At 44.6% G+C, this 20,288-nt stretch overlaps 1 protein-coding gene across 1 annotated transcript in view; it reads right to left on the bottom strand.

Moving 5' to 3' along the window:
• Positions 1-20,288, bottom strand: part of fbrsl1 (fibrosin-like 1) — a 253,704-nt gene that overhangs the window by 74,647 nt on the left and 158,769 nt on the right. Inside the window, 1 exon segment of the mRNA XM_034541227.1 lies at positions 10,949-10,978. Within this exon segment, the coding sequence (XP_034397118.1) occupies positions 10,949-10,978 (30 nt within the window).

Here is a 20,288-nt window from a genome sequence, read left to right as displayed (position 1 = left end):
CCTGTTTTCTGAAGGTATGAAAAAAAAATCCAGACTCCCACTTTTGCGAGGCCATCACAACAGCGTTTTAGTCAACCACCCTATCAGCCTAAATGGATTTTAAATTAGCAGTGAGAGCATGGCTAACAACACAGCGTGGCTGAAAAGCTGCCCACTCTGCAGAGAGAGTAGCATACATCTGACATGTATGGATTTTGATGGAGCGAAGATGGCTTTCACTGATCCCTTTTATTGAGACCATTATTTTTTCCCCAGCTCTTGAATCAGGTCCATTCACATCTCAAGCAAATTTAATTTGAACTCTAGATCAAAGATGTGCATGAGAAAATAACAGGGATACACTTAATCCAAAAGGTGATGATCTTATTTAACTAACATCACATAACATTTAATTATTATGCCTTTTCCCCTTATTAATCAGCATGATTTCTATCCAACGGGTGCATTATAAAGCCTCAAGGTGGCCCCGTTGAAAGGGAATTAATTACTGAAGAAACCCTTGTGTTTCCACTTCTCCAGTGGCCCTAAAAGGAACTCTCTTATTAGAGTATATTCTAATGTGGATTAATATCCATGCAATTTGGGCTTCGACTTGCTTGTCGATTGACACTAAGTCCGACTCTTTCTCCGTTCTGGCCACGATTGCAGCCAGTCACTAAATGTCAATGGCCAGATGAGTACTCTGTGGATCTAGGTGGAAAGCACAACAACAGTGTCTTGATTTAATAAGGCTGGTCTCATTGTTTCCCTACGTGAGTAAAGCTCATGAAATCATGAAGGAATTAAGTTGTTTGAGGGCTAAACTCTGTTTTTGGCAAACAATAATGAGCATGCTATGTGCAACCCCCCCCCAACCTCCTTAGTCTGTGTCGAGCTACTAAGATCGCTTTCATCCAGCCGCTCACAAAAAAAAAAAGGACACGAGCAAGTCTTTCAAAGGACAAATACGGGGCGGGGGTTTTGGGCAGCCAGGGTGAACTTAATATGCAGGGATCTTACAGTTATAAAGGTAAAATGCTAAAAATGTATGGAGGCATGTTTGGACGGGGGCCACGGTGAACAGCTTGGCCAGCTGAGCAACATCACAGCGGGATGCCTAATAAGCTCTGCGCAATTTTTCACCCCATATTTTATCAATAAAAAAGCAGTTTAAACAGTCTCCCCCGGAACCGCAGCCGCTGCACTGCCTGCCATCTGGAGCTCTCTTTCATTTTATAATCCAACTGTCATTAAAATGCTTCTTGGCAGTTTACAGCTCGTTCCCCCTGTGCAGATGTGGAAGAGATCTTCAGACGGGGCCCTCTGATCAAAGTATTCGCTGCTGTCAGAATGAACACTTACCACCCTCGGGCTACCTTCCAGTCCTATGCGGACTTAATGCCTCCCATTATTTATTTATTTCCACACTTCTCTATTTATCAGGTGCAACACTCCCTGCAGAGCTATGGTCAGCTCCAGAAGCTGGCAACGGTTGCCTAGAGGTTACAGAAGCAGGCGTGGGACTGGGAGGTTGCAGGTTGTGATGGGGCTTTTATTAGCAAAGAACGTAACCTCGCTAAATTACCCGGTGGATTTCACATTAGCTGAAGAGGGACGGCAAAAAGGATAGAATAACAAGAAGGACACGCTACTCATCAGGCCAACCTCGACTATGGTGGTATTATTTTTGGTGTCTGGATGCAACTGGGCTGAAAAGATTTGAAAAGATCCAGAAAAAATAACGCAGTAAGGTCATTTATTTTCAAAACCAGGTCTATTAGCTAAAGATGAAATAAACGTCATCTTCGAATCATAGAAATGGCACTACTTCCCATTCGGAATATGAGTATTTTGTAAACAAATGTGCTCAGATTGAAATTATGTCAACAAAAAACACAGTCCTTCCTGTGGTTTAATTAGTTTGAATTTCCACTGGTGAAACTATAGCTGAGTAATGCATAGAAGAATCATCTTGCATTCCAAGACAACAACAAATATCCTACTGTATATAAAACATCATATTTCATTGCTATAAGTCCCCTAACACGGGTACTTGTGAGTTTTGTAACCTAATAACATGAGCTTTTCTGGCAGCAGACACAAAGGTGATGGCAGGAGGTCAACCCGTTGGCAGTGTCTCTGTATCATATCACACTGCCACATTCACTGTGTGCACACGCATGACTCGCAGACTGCCCAGCGACCCGCGGCCTCCTCACTGATGTGGCGCGGTGCGCATGGCGTTAATGCTCCGACCGGGTGTTGATTGAGCTCCCCTGAAGCCAGTGACGCATGTTGCCTTTGTTTGGCAGCCGTCCCGGTGTAAGAACTGGGGCCATGTTCCGCCTGTCAGTGCCATGTGTTCGCTCTCCTCCGAGCACAGCGGCTGATGCCACTCAACCACCACCCCCCTACCTCCCACCCCCTGGCATCTCGGTGGACACCCCAGGGCTAGCAGGTCTGCACTAATGAAGTCAAATTAATTTAATGGATGCCCATGCTGCCTGCGTCTGTGGTGCTTGGCAGGGGGACAGTTTTAATGCTGGCCTCTGTCTGTGGCTCCAGGCATCATACATATCCAAGAGCTGCAGTACGTCTTCCGAGTCAAGCCTAAACCGATAAGCATATCCGCTTCAGTTGTGCCACTGCGCCCTGCAAAACTCAGCATTGATCTTCTGCGTCCATAAAAACTAAAGTGGCAGGGAGAGTTCTCCGGTTAATTTTGGAGAGAGACCAGGTGTGTCCACTAATTAAAGCTCACTGAAAAGGCGAAGGGAAAATAACTGGCAAATGAACATGAGTGACAGCCGTCGTTAATACCTGCTTTCCCGCTGCCACCTAAGCCTAAAAATCCCCCTGTTAACTTTTATGGAACACCCTTTGATACAATAATTATTTTTTCCCCTGTAATCTTTCGAGCCCTGTACCTTTTCCCCTGGCTGGCGCAGATCAAAGCAGACAGGTTTTGTGCATAAGGAACTGCAGAGGCTGGGGTTTCTGGCTTAATTAAAGGCAGCTGGCCCCTGTGTGTGTTTGGGCCTGATCTCAGCGTGCTCTCCGGGGTTCTCTGCTTTCCACATCACATACACATTCGCCCACGGAAAGTTCCCTCCAGAGCCCAAGTGACGTGAGGGCCTGCAGGGCTTGAGGTCTGGCAGTCGCCGGCCCATCAACAGGCATCCGAGTGTTTAGATTGACTTGGAGATGCTCAAGTGGTTAGCAACAGAAAGATGGAATATGCTTCTCTCTGTGGGTGGGAGAGAGGCTCATACTCAGTGCTCTCTTCCTTTACTGTCCATCATCACTATTATAAGGATCCTCCCCTTATAAAGATGCAAGACTGTGAAACTTGGCTTTCTTCGGGACATTTTTTGAGACAGAATACAGAGCCCAGAGAAATAACAAGGACCAGTGACTTAATGATTAATGCGTGTTGATTTTCCTTCTAAATTTTATACAAAAAATATGACTAGCATACTCCTTAGCTGACTGGCCTCTTCTTTTTTGAGGAGGGAATTGAGGCTCTCTAAGCATTTATTCACAGTCACAGTGGACCTAAGCTCCACTTACTGATGTATTCCTGGCCTGAGAGGAAGCAACGCCGCTTTAGGGAAACTGTATCTCCGATGGCACTGAATCCTAATAACAACAGGGAATTTTATATTTATCCATGATCGCATATATGCCCTTTGTTGTGGAGAAAAAGCAAGTCCTCTTGCATTAGGAAGTCTTGGTCAGACAAGCCAAGGCTGGGACAGACATGAGTCTTGCTGTGCCAGCTCTAAACGCACATCAAGTCTGTCTTGCATTTCCAGCCAGAAGAAATGTGTAAGTAATTACAGTCCAACCATGTTTATTGAATGAAAACCCACTTAGACGTTATGTTTATGCACGATCAGAAACACTCAAATCATACATCCACGTACACAAAAACATTTGTGTCTTTTTTTTTCTCTGTCCACAGAACTCCCACACCCAATATGGAGTTAATTTTACTTTTACTACTCATGTGGAAAAATATATATAGTGCTTGGATTGTTATTCAAACACAGGCCCTTTGAAAAACACAGAGAGTGCCATGCTGCTTTGGAGCACAGTGGACACACACTGAGCACAAGGTTAGTCACTTTAGCTACCTGTTTAACTTTGAATCCCACATCTGCACTGAAATTACTCTCAGGGCTATGTGTTATGCTATACCTGCTATTAAGTGGATGCTCATTAACTGCTGTAAAAGTGCATAACTCAAAACATATTACGCATAAAGTGACTTCAGGTTAAGCAGGTTTTCTGATTGATTTTATGTTTCGCAATCTAATTATTTTGAAAGGAAGGCCAGACATTATGCAACCAATAAAAGCAGCAGCCCTCTTAACATTACCCAGTAATCTCATTTCGTGCTAATGTTGGAAATATTGATAAATGCAATTTCAAACGAAATACATTTGAACTTTCATTTGTATGACTAAAGACCATCTGTTAACAGTGGAGCCATCAAACTATACGCCGCGCAATTGTCTTCATCTACGGATGAATGTGGCACCGCAGCTGGAGGAATACTTCACAGCGTGGCAGGCCATGCTTTCTCTATCAGTGTATCATTGAACTGACAAGATCTCCAGCAGAAAATTGTGCAATCGAGCATTTCACCTGACCGTTACTGCAAAAACTCTCCTCTCAGAGAGCCATGGCTCTCAGGTGGGAAAAACAGTGTTTGAGGAAAACCACCTCTAAAAACGGATCTGGTTGAGGTGGAGGAAAAAACACATACCAAAACCTTGTGTTCATCGGGGCAACAATAAGTCCCTCAATAAGTATGATCACAAGCTGTTGAACATCGCTGAGTGGTGACAGGATTTTCTAAACGCGTTAGCAGAGCACTGGTTTTTCAAAGTCAGAGGGTCGGGTGTGTGTTGTGATTGTAACAGAACAAAGGGACGGCTATTTGTTCTATTAACACTCTCTGCCAACACAAACAGCTTCAGTGAAAGGAGGCAGTAAGTGAAAGAAGATTACAGTCTTGATGCCATGTTATGCTTTCACACCTCCCCCGGCTCTGAGTGGCTGGCGTGGTTTTGCTTGCCACAACCCTTCTATTTTCATCTGCAATGCCGACATCAGCGCTAACCTTTAAGAGATAATCTGGACCGGGCTATTGCGTGCCACATCAATGACGCCACAGCCATGTCGACTGTCCCTGCATTTCCATGTGACATGCATCGCTAGTGACAAGCAGTCTTTGCTGATGTCAGTTGGCTGGCCCTGCAGAAGCTCCAAGTTTTACTCTGTCATCACGCCTCTTCTTCCCAACATGCACTGGGGCTTGGTTTCACCGCTGAGCTTGCCCTTACACTCACTTCACACCAAGCTCGCAGACAAACACACATCACATAAGACTTAAGGCGCCCTTCTTCACTTCAGAGGCAAATCAAAATGTCCTCCCTGATCACCGCATACTTGTGCTCTAAATGCACAACAGATGTATCTCTTGACAACCACGGAAAGAAACATTAGCCTGCAGAACACACAGGATTTGGAGCTGACCAGAAATGAGAGCATGTTGCAAACGGCTCAATATAAATTAAACAGATAAATGTTTCCAGGTTCATTGCAATAGCTAGATGTGAGGAACACCATGATCCGTTTATTTCTGGCCAATCTACAAAGTTAGAAGTTATCGTCTAAAAAGTAGATTATGGCATGCTCTAATCTTAACATGAACCCTTGGTCACAAAGTGAAAACTGTGGTGAATAGAGGAAGGAACTGAGCGAGAGAAAAGGAGGGAGAGCGGGAGGAGGGAAAGACAAAAGCAAGAGGAGAAAAATGACATCTCCATATTAAGGCCTGTGTTGCCGGTGTCAGTTCTAATTTCACAGTGCCTGTGGGAGCTGAATGCAACCAGTCAGTTCTGGTCTCATCTCGTTCCTCCTCCATTTTGAATTGAGGCCGGCGAATCCCAAGCTGGAGGGAAAGGAATATTACGGGCAAATTGGTTTTAGATTAAAGGAGGTGGCGAGGCATTCTGCTTTCTCAGCTCTTTCCCAGGTGCACTTAATCTAATTTCATTAAAGAGATGAGGACGGATGATCACTTGTGTAGAAACATTAAGCCGGTCCATTTTTTCCGTCCATAAAAAAAACGTTGCCTGGTGGGTGGCCTGTTTGTTATTGAATATGATGACTCTCGGAGACCAATCTGGATCTTACAAAGCAGCGGTATGAAGGAGGGGGAACATACATACACAAATACATTTTACTATTGGCGCTTTCCTTCGCCAAGATGGCGACGGAGGGGAGGAAGTACAATTTGACAACACTGGTGATGACAGATATACCAGGAGGATGAGCATTTAAAGAAGAAATAGAGAGGTGAGGGTAGCGGCGGTGTTAACGGATAAGTCTGAAATCCCCAAAGCATGCTTGCTTGCTTGCTTTTTGTTGGGGGTGTACTGCTTACTTCACAGAGTGTAACCCCCACCCCCCCCCCTCGCAAATTCATCAGCTGGGAGGATACCACTAGCTGACGAGCCATTACCGATAAGCCGGTAGAGACTCTCCGACGCGGTGATATGGCATTCATTCTGCACACAGCAGGAAGATAAGGGGGTAGAGAAGGAATTAATGTGTCAATCAGAGCCCGTGCGCTGCCCTGGCAGATGAGTACACCGGAGCCATAAAAGAGCTCATAGACAGGATGTGGTAATGGTCCTTGGAGACTCCCCCCGAGACAGATACACTGTCTGCTGAGTGACTGCTCGGCAAATAGGACCAAATAGAATTAGCCGACCTGGGTGTCCTCCGCTGTGGCCATGGTGATGCGGCTGTGGTAAAGCACCTGACACAAGGCGGCTGTGTTAAGGGCTTCAGAGAATATAAGCGGTTCGTGCTAACGCTCCGTACACTGTATTATTTGCACAGGAGAAAGAATACAGAGGAAATTGGAGGAGCCGGTGAGGATGAAAAAGTGGGGCCAAATGGAGATAGGATAGGAGATAGGATAGCGATGACACTTCAGTAGAAGTGTCAGGCTCTATTTCTTTCTCTGCCTCTTCAATGAAAGGAAAATGAACGTTTTGACTTGGAGTATCTCACACATGTCAGAGGTTAGTAGATTACAGGTGGAGCAGGGAGGAGCTTGGATGGTATTTCAACATGTCTTGACTGATTGTCACCAAACTGCTTGACCTAAGTTAGTTTACCACATTGTAAGTATGTTAAACAATAAATGAGTAACAAAACAAAAAAGATAAAACACACATCTCACAAAGTTAAATAAATAAGCTGACCCTCGAGCCAAATAAAAACACCTAACTACGAAGCATATTAAATAAGACCTCTCATTCACATTAATATCTAACACTGTCCTTGTGATCTTGTTATCACAGATACATTACACAAGCACAACCATTCAACACATTTTTTGTGAAACACAAAAACAGCTAACACGTGTTTGGGGGCATGTCAATACATTTTAGTCACACAGTCATTAAGTGGCTCAAAATATGTGGATCAAGATTAACGAATGAATGATGTTCCCAGTTCCAGCACAGCCAGTTCCAGCACAGCCTCAAACAGTCTCGAATACACTTAGTCCCTGTATTGGACAAGCGGTTTATTCAACATGTGGTTAGTTCCTTCATGAGCATCTGATTTTGCATGACTATGCCCAAAAACTGGAAAGTCTGTTGATTACCCATAAGGAATACTTAATTATGTGGCTTCCCCCCCCTTCCAGGGTGAAGACATAAGTGAGGCAATTCAAGGTCAACGGAGTAATCTTTTTCCAAACACTGAATACTTCTCATTGTCGAACATCATTTCATCTTGGACATCAGATGACAGGCCTCCCAAGAAGAAATGCCAGTCATGAGAACATAAACCGCAGATTCTGTTTGCTTGCGAGGCCAATCCACCAAAAAGATCCCCTTTCCAGGCCCTGAACTGGAGGTGACCTGGCCAATCTCAGACGCATTCAAGTCGAACCTGTTCTGGAAACACATCCCTGCATGCTGTCGCAATGCTTTGATAAAAGCCAGCTTCACAAGGTGCAGCAACTCGTCAGTTTTATTTAAAATACAATGTAACTGATTCCCCCCTGGGGGGCACACCTGGAAGCTATATTCTAATTAAGTTAATCTGTGAAATACTGACAATGTGGGTGTTCAGGTGTTTGGTAATCTGATGTGAAAGGAGTCTTTGTTTTCGTTGGAAAGATACGGGAGGAGCTGGCACCTGTTTCAGCAAAACGTTACAGGAAACGATTGCTGTCGAGTGCGGGCAATTACAAATGACAGTGTTTCACCCAAAATGTTCATCTTTTGGTGATGGCCTGTCAAAGTATTTTTTTTCCCAGTCGTCCTTTCCTCAGCGATTCGCTGTGGATGATACGCAACTCTCATCATCACCCTAATTATGAAATTATGTTTTTCAGAGGAATGAAAAGGTCAGCACTGCTTTAGCCAGATGCTCTTTTTGTCTCGCACTCTTGTAAACAGAATATTTTCAAGATTTAGTAATAGTAAAATCTGTTTTGGAATTATGCAGCTGTTCTTTTACATTTCCTGTTGGCCGAGAATGAAAGCTTTTCTTTGTTCAATACCTCTGCTCCTCAGAATGGAGCATGGCCATCATTGGAACAATGGATAGTATAAATACCTACCTTTGGGCCTCTTACTTGGTTAATAAGCTTTCAAATAGAGCATGTGGCTATGATGATGGGTTGCTATGTTGGGCATGACAGGTTCTTAATGCTCAATGCTGGGAAAGATTAGTTATTACTCATCATAATGGAATGTAGTTAAAGAAGTTTTAGAAGAGGAAGAGGATGGCTATTCTACTTTGATTTGACACTCATTTTGCATGTACGTAAGGTTCAGGTCAAGAACTCCGACCAAAGCTTGAAGATACATAAAGAGCCAGCAAACAATGTAGGACTGAAAATTAACAGTTGTTTTACACTAAAGCCAACATAACTGAACAACTTTCATACTTACAATTACATTATTTTATTTGCAGTATTTATTTTGATATCACATTGATTAGGCATCATAATTAGAGAATTCTATTGCATTTCTTCCCCAACATACAGTCCATTTAGTATGTTTGTACTAACTTGTAATAAAAGTGGCATTAGTGAAATGACACAAGGCCTTTTCACAGATTGCATTCAGTATTTCTTTTTATGAACCTGTAATGGTTGGCAAGCTAAAATACCACTTCATGCCATCACAAGTGTATGAAAAGAGAAAAGCCTGAGCAGGCGAAGCTGCAGTCTGGCTCTTGACAGTGGACTGTGCAGTAATTGGTACAGAACAATCAGACAGCTGAAAGCTTGGCAGCAACGTCTAACAGTCCAGCGTGTGTCGAACTGCGTCCAGGCCCACATAAACTGGAAAACATACCTGGTGCCAAATTGCAAATATGGAGCTGTTTTCTGAACAGACAGAGACAGACACCTCACCAACAACATCGCCACACAGCTATTTCTATAAAAGCGCCTCGGCAAAAGTTCCCCCCCCCCTCTTCTTTCTTTTTGTAGGGTTGTTTAGCCTCGTAGTATCAAACTTTTATATATTAAATGTCAACATTTGTGACACGATATAGAACTGTTACAAGACTCAAGGAGCTAGTAGAGCAGGAGGGAAAACAAAACACTGAAAAGGAAACCCCTCTGAGAGCTTCCCTCCTACTTTACGCCCCCCCCCTCCGTGATGTCAGGGAGCCGCATGGAGACTGACAGGCCTGCTACGTCTCTCCGTCGTGTCAACTAGCTAGCGCCCTCGGTTCCTTCTCGCTTCAATGAAGAGATAAAAGCCTATTGACTTGCCAGGCTACAGTTAATGCAAATTGGGCCTACTATCAATGTATTATTTATAAGGAGAGCTGCAGACATTTCCACAGAACTGGGAGCTAGGCTTACAGGAGATTAGGCATGCTATCTCATTCATTTACCAGGGAGTAATTGCTAAACTGTGGAGGAATTAGAATGCGCAAGGTTCCCCAAAGGCGTTTCATCTTGTAACCAGGTGGCTGCCATCAGACAACCACCTCCAAGTCTGGGATAAACAAATATACACAAGTGAAACTGATAGACTACATCTGTCAAATTGTCAAACGGTTTAAACTTGATGACATCGCTGCAAAAATAATTAGCCTATTTTTTATTTATTTTTTAGCTCACTGTGTCGCTGATAAGTTGTTTTCTATGTTTATATTTGAGTCTTTTTATTGACGATTACATTCTAGTACTATGTAGCCCTTGTGAGTAAACCTAACTTTTAAATAATTGTTGACGAACCTCAAAGACCGTCCCATAAGGTGATTGATTCTCCATACGTCAGCCAAGCAAAAATGGAAACTGCACAAATATCATTTCTGGTCGCCATCTTTGATTAAGGAGGATTAGGCACAAAGAAACAACCCGATCGGTTCCCGAAGTTTGACCTACATTTTTAAGAAAAACAAGATTTTTTCTGCGGCTGGAACATACTTATTGCAAAACTCTCAAACGTGAGACTACAAATAATTATATAAACAGCATCAAGTGGAGCTACGATAGCACTATGTAGTATATTAAAGAAACAAGCAGATAAAGGTGGTATGTACTATGGGATTAAGAATACTGTATTTAGCAAACACTCACACTTAAGACACAGTATTCAGGTACAAAGTGCTCCAAAAATAAATCAATAAATAATCAGAAGCTGTTGTGTCTTTTTTCACTGCAAAGCAGAAAACTAACACGGAAAACAGCTTCTTCCTGTACTATATTCTCTTTGTCACATTCTTGCTCCGTGAGACGTAGATGATCAGCAGTGTTGGGACCGTCGGTGTCTTTTACCACTTTTCTTCTTCCGCCAACAACACGCTACAACTGTTTCCTTTCTTTAGTTGGGTGCTCAAATTTGTTATTCACAACTCTCAGCCACTTCATGTGGGGAGTGAATAAACACAGGAAAAGCAGTCTTACCTTGTCGTCAATGTCACTCTCACTGTCACACTGTAACAGAAAAGAGACAGACACAGGAAATATAAGGAATTATTCATTTGGCTCCCCCCAGTAGCCCATAATCAGTGCAGATGTTATTTTTGTGTTCAACCTCTCATTCGCTGACAGCTTTCAGTGCAAACAGCAGAGGATGAAGAGGGAAAGGAGAGTGCGGTAGTCTAAGAGACTTTTTCATGTTTTAAAAGCGACACAGCCGCATTGAACGCCATTCTGGTGTTTCTGTTGCAAATTCAATGCTGTAAATTTACAAAAGATGAAAAAGGAATAATACTATAGACTGGATTCTATTATGAAGAGTCTGTTCAATGACTTTGCATTCAGCTGCAGCTTGTCATTTAGCCTTTTAAGAGCGCTTTAAAATTAGACGATAGTATCTCAAGGACACAGAGCTCGGACTCACTGAATACTCAAACACAGTGCCTATTAAGTGTGGTATTTCAAATCCGCCTTTGTCAAACCAGTCTTTAATTTCTATGTCAGACTTCTACCGGGATAAAGAAACTAAATAACAAGAGAGGATGAACTCTGAAATATGCCTTGTGTAGCACAGCCAAAGGCCAAATCACCTTCTATTCAGTCACAAAAAGTGAAATGTTTTTTCTTTTTCTTCACATTAAATTTCTCCATTCAAATTCAAAGTGATTAGGCTCAAATATCTTGAGTAGAATGGGCATCCTTAGAGATAACAAGAAAAAGAGAAACACGTCCTTGTAACTGACAAATAGATGAGAATACTCCAGATACCAAGCACCACAGCCTTGACAAGCAGAAAAAACATTATTAGATTTACACTTATACTGGAAATTGCATTTTAGAACGTGTGAAGTTAAGGTAAAGTCAATAATCCCAGCTGACATTAGATTCCTGGTTTCCTTTTCAGTACATACGACACACATGCCATCCTGTCGGTTGAAACAAACTTCAATGTTCATGAAAAGCATGAGCACATTCTCATCTTAAATCCGACCTATGATCCTTACTTCCGCTTCTCGGCTAAATGCTTAATGCTGTTGGCTGGTAGCTCTCTCCCCCAACACAATAGATGGCAACGTTGTGGAAACCGGAGTGGTCGAGCAGCAGGCTAGTCCCACTGGACCTCACAGCAGGATGCATGACGAGCAGAGCAATTCAAGCGAAGAGCCACATCGAGAGGGAGAGGGCCCCCTGTGAAAAACTGCCTTCAACCTGTCAATTAAGTCCCTGTGGCAACATATTTAAGTGGACCCTCTTTGTTTTGTTTGACTCCCTTTCAGAGCCGGGCACAATGAGGAGGGAGCTGGGTCAATGGAGGCACAGCGGCCCTTTGTTGTGATTGCGGTGGGTCCAAATGTATAATTAAGTAACGAGAGTAATCAGTGCAAGGGCTCAGTGGCCAAGATCTCTCAGGAGAGGAAAGTGGTGGTGGTGGTGGTGGGGGTGCTTCCATTCCCCGTGATTCATCCTACTCTGCAAAGACAAGGGATACAGCTGGAGTCTTTGCTGGCAGACGTGAGAGAAGAACACCGTGGCTCGGCCATTCAGGAGGGTGTATTGTTGTTCGCATCTCTATCTTCAGAATAACAACGTCGAGAAATGCCTGAGCTCCTATTGTTCCCACGGAAGCCTTCCTACACAACACATGAAGTAAGAGCATACACCTGTTGCAGGATAATACAGTAAAAGTATATGCTCAATATGAGTCTTTCTCCTTGTGATTGTTGTTTATGATTCCAGAGCCTGTCAGTGAGAATAAAGAAAATAAGTGTGAAAGCAAAGGAAAGGTGCCTTATAATACTGAGAAAATAGTACTGTGCTTGTGTAAATATGGTTGAAAGAAATACAAAACAAATGTCTTCTCTTATATGCTCCACATTTAAAAAACAATGTTGATAACGTGTTCTATATTAATAATACTAGTACTGCTTCTGCTTGTGAAAAGACCTTCATTACAGAGTGCAGGGCGTTAACAAGAGGAAGTGGCTTAGGCTTCTTGTCAATCAATTCCCCATTCAGGCTACAGATTCCAGACAAATGAATTGTCAGCCATTTCTATACTGCTTGTTAGGGGAACATCACAACCTATAATCACCACCCATTTGTTCACCACTCTGGTGGTGAATCACATTGAAAACAATGTTTCTGTCCATCTTGATCCGGCTACGAATTACAATAAAAGGAAAATTGATCCAATCTCCAACTTCGCCCTAACCCCGGGAAACCGGTGTAAATGTATTCTTAGCATGCAGCTGAACAGATGACTTCGGTCTCACAGCAGTTATGAGTTCTTCTCTATCACTGGGGACGAGTTTAAACCCCAGGTGATGGAGATGAACAACTGGCTCGCTCTATTCCCTGGGTGCATGCTTGGCCTTGTTGTTGCAGCAGTAGCCATGACACTAGAGATGAGGCCTCACAGGGCTGGAGCTGGCGAGGAGGAAAAATAATATCAAAAGAGCACAGCATGGTGCTTATCCTTTTACAAGAAGCATGCACTGCAGCAGAGCGTAAAGAGGACTACTGGCTAGGGCTCAGACAGAGAGACACACAGCACAGCAGGGGAGGGGGAGGCAGGTGGAAAGGGGGAACAAAACAACAGTAAGAACAGGCAGGGGGGAGGCTATAGAGATGAAGGGATGGACGGATGGAGGTAGTGTTCGAGCAGTTTTTGTCAGTATTGTATGTGATTGCCCTGTTGGGCTATTACACTTGGTCGAGTCAAAGTCATAATACAATCAACCATTTGTGAGTGCATGGGTGTAAGAAGAGGACCACGTCATTTTGCTCCCTAAGCTTCTTTGAATATTTACACGGGGTGAAAAAATAAAGTAAAAAAACAAACAAGAAAACCAAAAGGTGAAAAAGCAAAGCCACAAACCCACACAGAAAACTCCCTCAACAGCATGTCTGGTGTTCAGAGGGGACATTGTTAAAATCGGAGAGATATGAAGCTTACTAAGCTGCGGACAGAAGCCAAGCCCCTAGTGGCTTGTGTCTCTCATAGATGTTCACAAACTAAACAAACGAGAAATAAACTGGCTTGCTCTTCAGAGGCAGGGAGCAAGCAGCAACATCTGCACCTGGCAACCGCCAGCTAGGAAGGGTAACAGGGGACCAGCTTCACCGGATGGCTCATGCACAACCCTCTTACCCCTCCCCCCCCCCCCCCCCCCTCCTCAGCCAGCACATCAGACTGATGTGTTTGACATTTACACAGCTTTCAACACTTCAGAGACAGGAGATTTATTCCGCCAGCGGCCTTGGCTGGGGCCGGGCCTCGACCTGGACTGGCCTCCATGACGACCCTGTAGCTCAGCCCTTCAATGAGGCAGCAAAAGGGGAAAAAACAAGAGGGGGAAGGAGGGATGGATGTCTCGATTCCCCTGTACATTTTCTCCGGCAGATTACGAAAGATGTGTGAGGGGACGACAATAAGCGTTGCGCATCCCGGAGCACATTAAAACGACTGGCCAAATTAATCACACAGTTCCACTTGTCACACTCTGCGACAGCGAGAGGAGAAGAGGAGGAACTTGCCCCGGCGACACAAATGCTGTGAGGGCATCAACGACTGTCTGCCTGAATACTGATCCCAACCCTGTACTTGCTGAAGGAAATCTAGAAAGAAATTGGCAAAACAAGCTTTTCCAGAGCTGCTTGCAGTCAACTGCAGCTGTTTGTTCCTATTCAAAATAAGTAAAGTAATAAATAAACTGTATAGAGGCAAAACCAAAATCCTTGCCTGTCAAAGTCATTGTAAGAAGTGTTGCCACAAGACTATGTTGTAAATGAAATGGTGAGTGTCGGAATAACGGAAAAAGTGCACACAACCAACTGTCTGCTGATGTCACACTATTCACAAGTTTCAAACTGTCCATTCATGGGACTCCAAACAACGCTGCACTGACCTTGTCAACATGTAGACATCTTGATAATGACAAGAGAAATGGCTTCAACTCAGAAGACATCTCCTGATTATAAAGGAGCAAGCACCGACAAATCCAAATCTCCTAGACTGAGAGCACACAGAGGGGGTTATGGTCCATTTAAATTGTCGAGGACCAAAGCAGTTTCAGATACTTCTGGAACAACACCAATTTCCTCCTGCAATTTCCCTCCTGCGGATGCTGGGATGAGGTGTTGGGACGTCGGCGCAGTGGCCATTCTGAGGGGTGTGGAAGCAGAGGCTTGCGAGGACCTATTACCAGGCCTAAAACATAAGCGTGATATCGGAAGATCTCCTTGGCCTCATGGCGAAGGGTGGAGCCTTAAATGAGCTTTCACAATTTGTTGCACGCTCTGATCACGTCACGTTCTCACCACCTCAGAGACAAATATATTAAGCCACGAGTTGCTACAAAGTTGAGGGAATAGTGTGTTGATGCTGGTGTGTGTGTGCGTGCGTAAGCATGCAAGTGGGTTGGACTAACACCAGAATAGTCAAATAACAAAAGGAATATCTTTGGATGATTCACATAACCTTTCAGTTTCATGGCTACTGTGCACCTGAACTAAAGCTTTTGGAACTTAAGCGGAGCTGCTGTATTAATATTAGGGTTTCCAAGGCTCACACATCACCACAGCATTTAACTCAGAGAGAAACAAAAGGTGATCACTCTAGACACCACTAGCTGTATCTGAAAGTACCACCTAGCAAAGTGATTTGATCACAGGATAAAATCTATCCAGCCATTTGAACCTTGACCTCCCCAGCAGGCAGCATGGGAAGTCAGCTGATTACCCTGGGTCAGCCAAGGAGCTCCGGATTAGGAAAGTATTGATCTCAGTGAAGATGTATGCTCCAGGGGGAATGAAAAAACTCTGCAGGGCAGAAATAATATCGACCGGAATGGGAGGCCTAGGCAGGCTCTCACGTAAAACCATATTTGAGCTTGGGACCTCAGAGTTGGCTGTGCAAACATAGAGATGGCTTCAGCAAAAGCTCCTTTCACAGAGGCCCATTGAAAGAGGACAGAGAGAGAATGAGAGTGGAGGAGGATTGAAGAAGACAAGCTCAGAGAAATGCTCTTTGCATTAGCCAGACACACAGAGGCTTCTGGTTCAGAGCTGACACACTTAACGGAAGAGTCAGCGGGGGCCATGTAAATCTAGACAGGGTGAGGAAAGATATAGTCCGGACCTGGGGCCAAACTAAGCAGATTTTAACATTACCCAGAGTCCATGTAAACAGCACTGAGACCTGGCAGCTCTCTGTTTTACTTCCAGTATGTGGTGAGGTTGCGAAGGAAGAAGGGGAGGAGGTGCATGGACAGATTGATGGGGATAGTGGTGGTGGTGGTGGTGGGGGGAACCTGAAGAGCTGGTCCCCTCTCCACTAAATTAAAGGACTGCCTTGTCCTTTCCAACACAAAATACCTCAACCTTTGCTTTCAGCACTCGCTGGGGGAGCAACAGAGCGACAGGTCTGCTGGTGTGATCCTTGGAGTTTGGAGAGGGAAAAAACAGACAGTAATGGCAGATGTACGAGGGAACAGGGAGCATTTATTCAGCTCAGGGAGGAAGAAGAAAACTGCCAGAAACCTAAAGGGACAGGGAATACACAACTGTGTTATGAATATAGTCGTGGAAGAAAAATGGGGGTATGGGTAAGAGAGAATGAGTAAAAAAATTACACTGATTTATGTTTTTATTTTTGCACCTCGTCTTTCGTAAGGATCCCTTTGGCTTTTTTTTTTTTCTCTCTGACTGTGTGACTGTAACAAGCTCGCTATGCTGACTTCAGTGGTACACACACACACAGACACAGACACACACACAACACACACACACTCACAGACACACACAGACACACACACACACACACACACACACAACACACAAACACACTCCCAGTGCTTTGACATGGCCCCGAGCCCGCTGGTGCTGAGCTGCAGCCGCAGACACTGGGCATTGGAAATTTAAGTCGGGGCGTAGGAGAAATTAGGCGAGGAGGCAAGGAAATGGGATGTTGACTTGAACTGGCCCCGGGGGCAGCTGAGAGTCTCCCTGTGCAGCTCCGCTGGCTGCCTGACAGTTTGATGGAGCGAGTGGAGGCTTCCCTGCGGCCCGAGCCGCCGTCTCTAACACTGATGTAGCTCAGTGAGGAACAGATTGAGCCTCCAGGCATCGCTCTGTACTGAGCTCCTCTCTCGCGCTTTCTCACTCTCTGTACTGCTTCTACTAGCTCTCTCTCTCATTTTCTCCCTCTCTCACTAATCCTGTCAAGCCAACACACAGAAACATGTACACACATATGCATGCATATACATACGACAAAACAAAATCACATACTGTATGCACACATAAAGACACTTCCACACACAGAAATAACAGCACCACCCACAGAGAGCTTGGCTCCCTCCTTCCTTCTCCTCCCAATGACTGTAATGTGATGAGCACTACAGATGCTGTTTACTGAGCTCTGGCCGACGCACAGGGGTAGGAGGAGGAGAGGGAGGGTGGGATGGAGGAAGAGGGAGGAGAAAGTAGAGTCAGGGGGCTGGCAGGCCACCATAATGAAAAGAATCTGGCGGCAGCCCACTGTGTGCTGGTCATGAGAAGCATGTGCCGCCGGGGGGCTCTACTGCTAATTTCAGGGGGCAGCCGAGCGTTTCACGCTCGACTTGTCATCAGGCCAGAGGGGGCATTCATACTGGTTGACAGCAATTGCGAGAGGGCGGGCGTGGGGGTTTTGGGGAGGGGGAGGGGGAGCAAAGAGAGAGGGAGAAAGCTTCAGCTCCTTTCCCCCCGCCTTGTACCTCCTGTCCCCCTCCTCTGCAATGATCAAACGTTTTTGTAGGCAGGGTACAGAATTACAAATGAGTGTCCTGTGGCAACGGGTGGAACTGGATTTAACTGCTCTTTCCGCTCTGCTCAGGTGGCCACGAGGGCCACACCTCATCCTCAGATCCCTGCTGTCCAAACAGGATTTAGTACTTGCATCTTCCTAGTTAACATGACAAAAATAAAGCAGGCGGTTTATAAATTGACACATTCAGACAAGACTCTGGGCCTCTTTTTAGCACTCAAAATATAATTGTATCAATATATGTATAGATGTATTTCATATTTCAGAAACTCCATTTCCAAAAAAAAAAAAAATCCAGCAAATAAAATGTACCTGACAAATCAAGGTACATCCTTTGCCTGCTCGCTGAGTTGCAAGATTGCTGGCAATATAGTCTGATACACCCACAGACAACAAAGGGATATATCTCAACAGACTGTATAAACAGTCTGATCAAATCTCTGATGGCTAACAAACTCTGGTCGTCTTCCAGTGTATATCATCATAGGGTCTAGTCCTTGGTTTCTAGGAGCTCCCTCCATCTTCAGAGGACTGGCAGTCTGTTAAAGGTGGAATGACTGACGGTCTTTAATCAGTGCCATCGACTGGCCGGAGGATTTGGTTTACGCACTTGGGGTTTATCTCTCAACTGGGCTGGATAAAATTAGTGCACAGTCATTAAAGAGTTGAGACGGGAGAAAAAACAGCAAGAGAGGATCAGCCCGACCCCTACATCGCGGATCCTATGAAGTGAGAGGAAGGGAGGCAGAGAGATGCAGGGGAGAGTCGGAGCAACCGAGCAGTTGATACCAACAGCTGGCAGCCTCCCCCTTAAAAAAAAGAAGCGTCTGGCTCTAGTCTGGCAGCCAGGAGAGGCAAGCGAGGGACAAGCAGGGATGAAAGGAGGAGTGTGAGAGATGGAGTCAGTGATGAAAGGTGGGTGGTTGATGGTAGATGAGTGGATACGGGATGGGATGGGGGGATTAACCAGCTTGCAAGGAGAAACTTCTGTTCATTGCCTCTGACACAAGCAGTCACATGAGAGACGGAGGAGGAGATGGGAAACAGAGACACAGAGACAGAGCAATGCAGAAGGAAGAAGGAGAGAGGAAAGGAGGAGGCAGCCACATTGCACATCTTCAGGCTGTGAATAATTTAGAGGAGCACTGGGGAGACGAGACGAAGATGAACACAAAACACTGGCAGCGTTTGACCTAGAGCTGCAGCTACATCAGTGCACATCACAGAGCGGAGAGCTCTCTCTCTCTCGCTCTTCCTCTCCCCCCCACACCCCCTTTCTCTCTTTTGCTCTTCATCTGCCTCCCTCTGTGTCAGGGAGGAAACAGCTGTACGCTATTCTTGTTTCGCCTCACACTGTATGAAACTCAACAGAATGGCTGACAACTCCCTCCCTGCTATGGGCACGTCATCAGAGTCAGAAAGCAGTGCGCAAAACAGATGCGTCCACATCCAGACTCCATGGGGCGGGACATGCCTGTGACAGCTCACACACACAGGGCTAATGATACGATCACATCATGTGAGAAAGAACATGTTCACGGGATGAAAGCATCAACTTCAAAGAATTCAAACTTGATTCTAGCCGCCATGCTGCCACAACCAACATTTTATTAGACTTGCAATATATATATATATCTTTTGGTTTTGGACTGTTGGTTGTCCAAATAATGCAATTTGAAGACCAGATGGATATTAATATTATTATTGAGAAACAATAGTCAATAGATTATTCAGTATAATGAACATAATAATGAGTTGCATGTACCTTTTAAAGAGTATTTATTACTCAAACAGTCTTTTGCTTTTTAAGAGCTGTGACATAAAACTACTGAGAAGATCTAAATAATGAACTTCATTAAACCCATTCTAAATTAATAACAAGAAAATGATTTACCACCCATAAACTGATATAAGTGAAATATTTCTTGCAGAATGCCCACATCAACACGGTCTGTCTCATAAGACATGATGCCGTGTAAGTGAGGGACAGTGCTGAGTGTGAGCCACCAGGCAGTGGAAAGTATGGACAGCAGCAGTAAATAACAGCTGCCCTGTGATTAGGCACCGAAGAGGTTAAACAGAGCTCGTTCACGCCACCTTTGTCAAGGTGCAATGAATCATCTCACCTGCTGAAGTCTGTGTGTGTGTGAGAGAGAGAGAGAGAGAGAGAGAGAGAGATGAAAGGACCTCTGGGCTTGTGGTGGGAGTGACAGTTGGGTGGACCGAGGGCGGTCTGATCAACCCAGAGGGGAGGGGACATTCATTACTGTAATTAAGGAACCGTGGAAGGAGAGTGTTTGAATGCACGTAGAGTACATCTTTTAATTTGGTAGGAAGTGAATACATAAAAAGCAAAAAAAACAAGAGGCCTTAGGTAGGCAAACAAAACAAAGAGATATCTTGGGTCCCTCTCTTTATTTTCTCGCCCGCTCCCTCCCCCCAACACCCTCTCCCTCCCTCCCTCACTGTCTCCTGCTTGGACTGCGTGGCTGATATTAATGGGACGTCCCTTGTTTG

The sequence above is a fragment of the Cyclopterus lumpus genome, chromosome 9 (genome assembly GCF_009769545.1).
Source record: "Cyclopterus lumpus isolate fCycLum1 chromosome 9, fCycLum1.pri, whole genome shotgun sequence".
Lineage (NCBI taxonomy): Eukaryota > Metazoa > Chordata > Actinopteri > Perciformes > Cyclopteridae > Cyclopterus > Cyclopterus lumpus.
The sequence above is the reverse complement of the archived record's forward strand: the minus strand, read 5'-3'. Positions and strand labels throughout refer to the sequence as shown.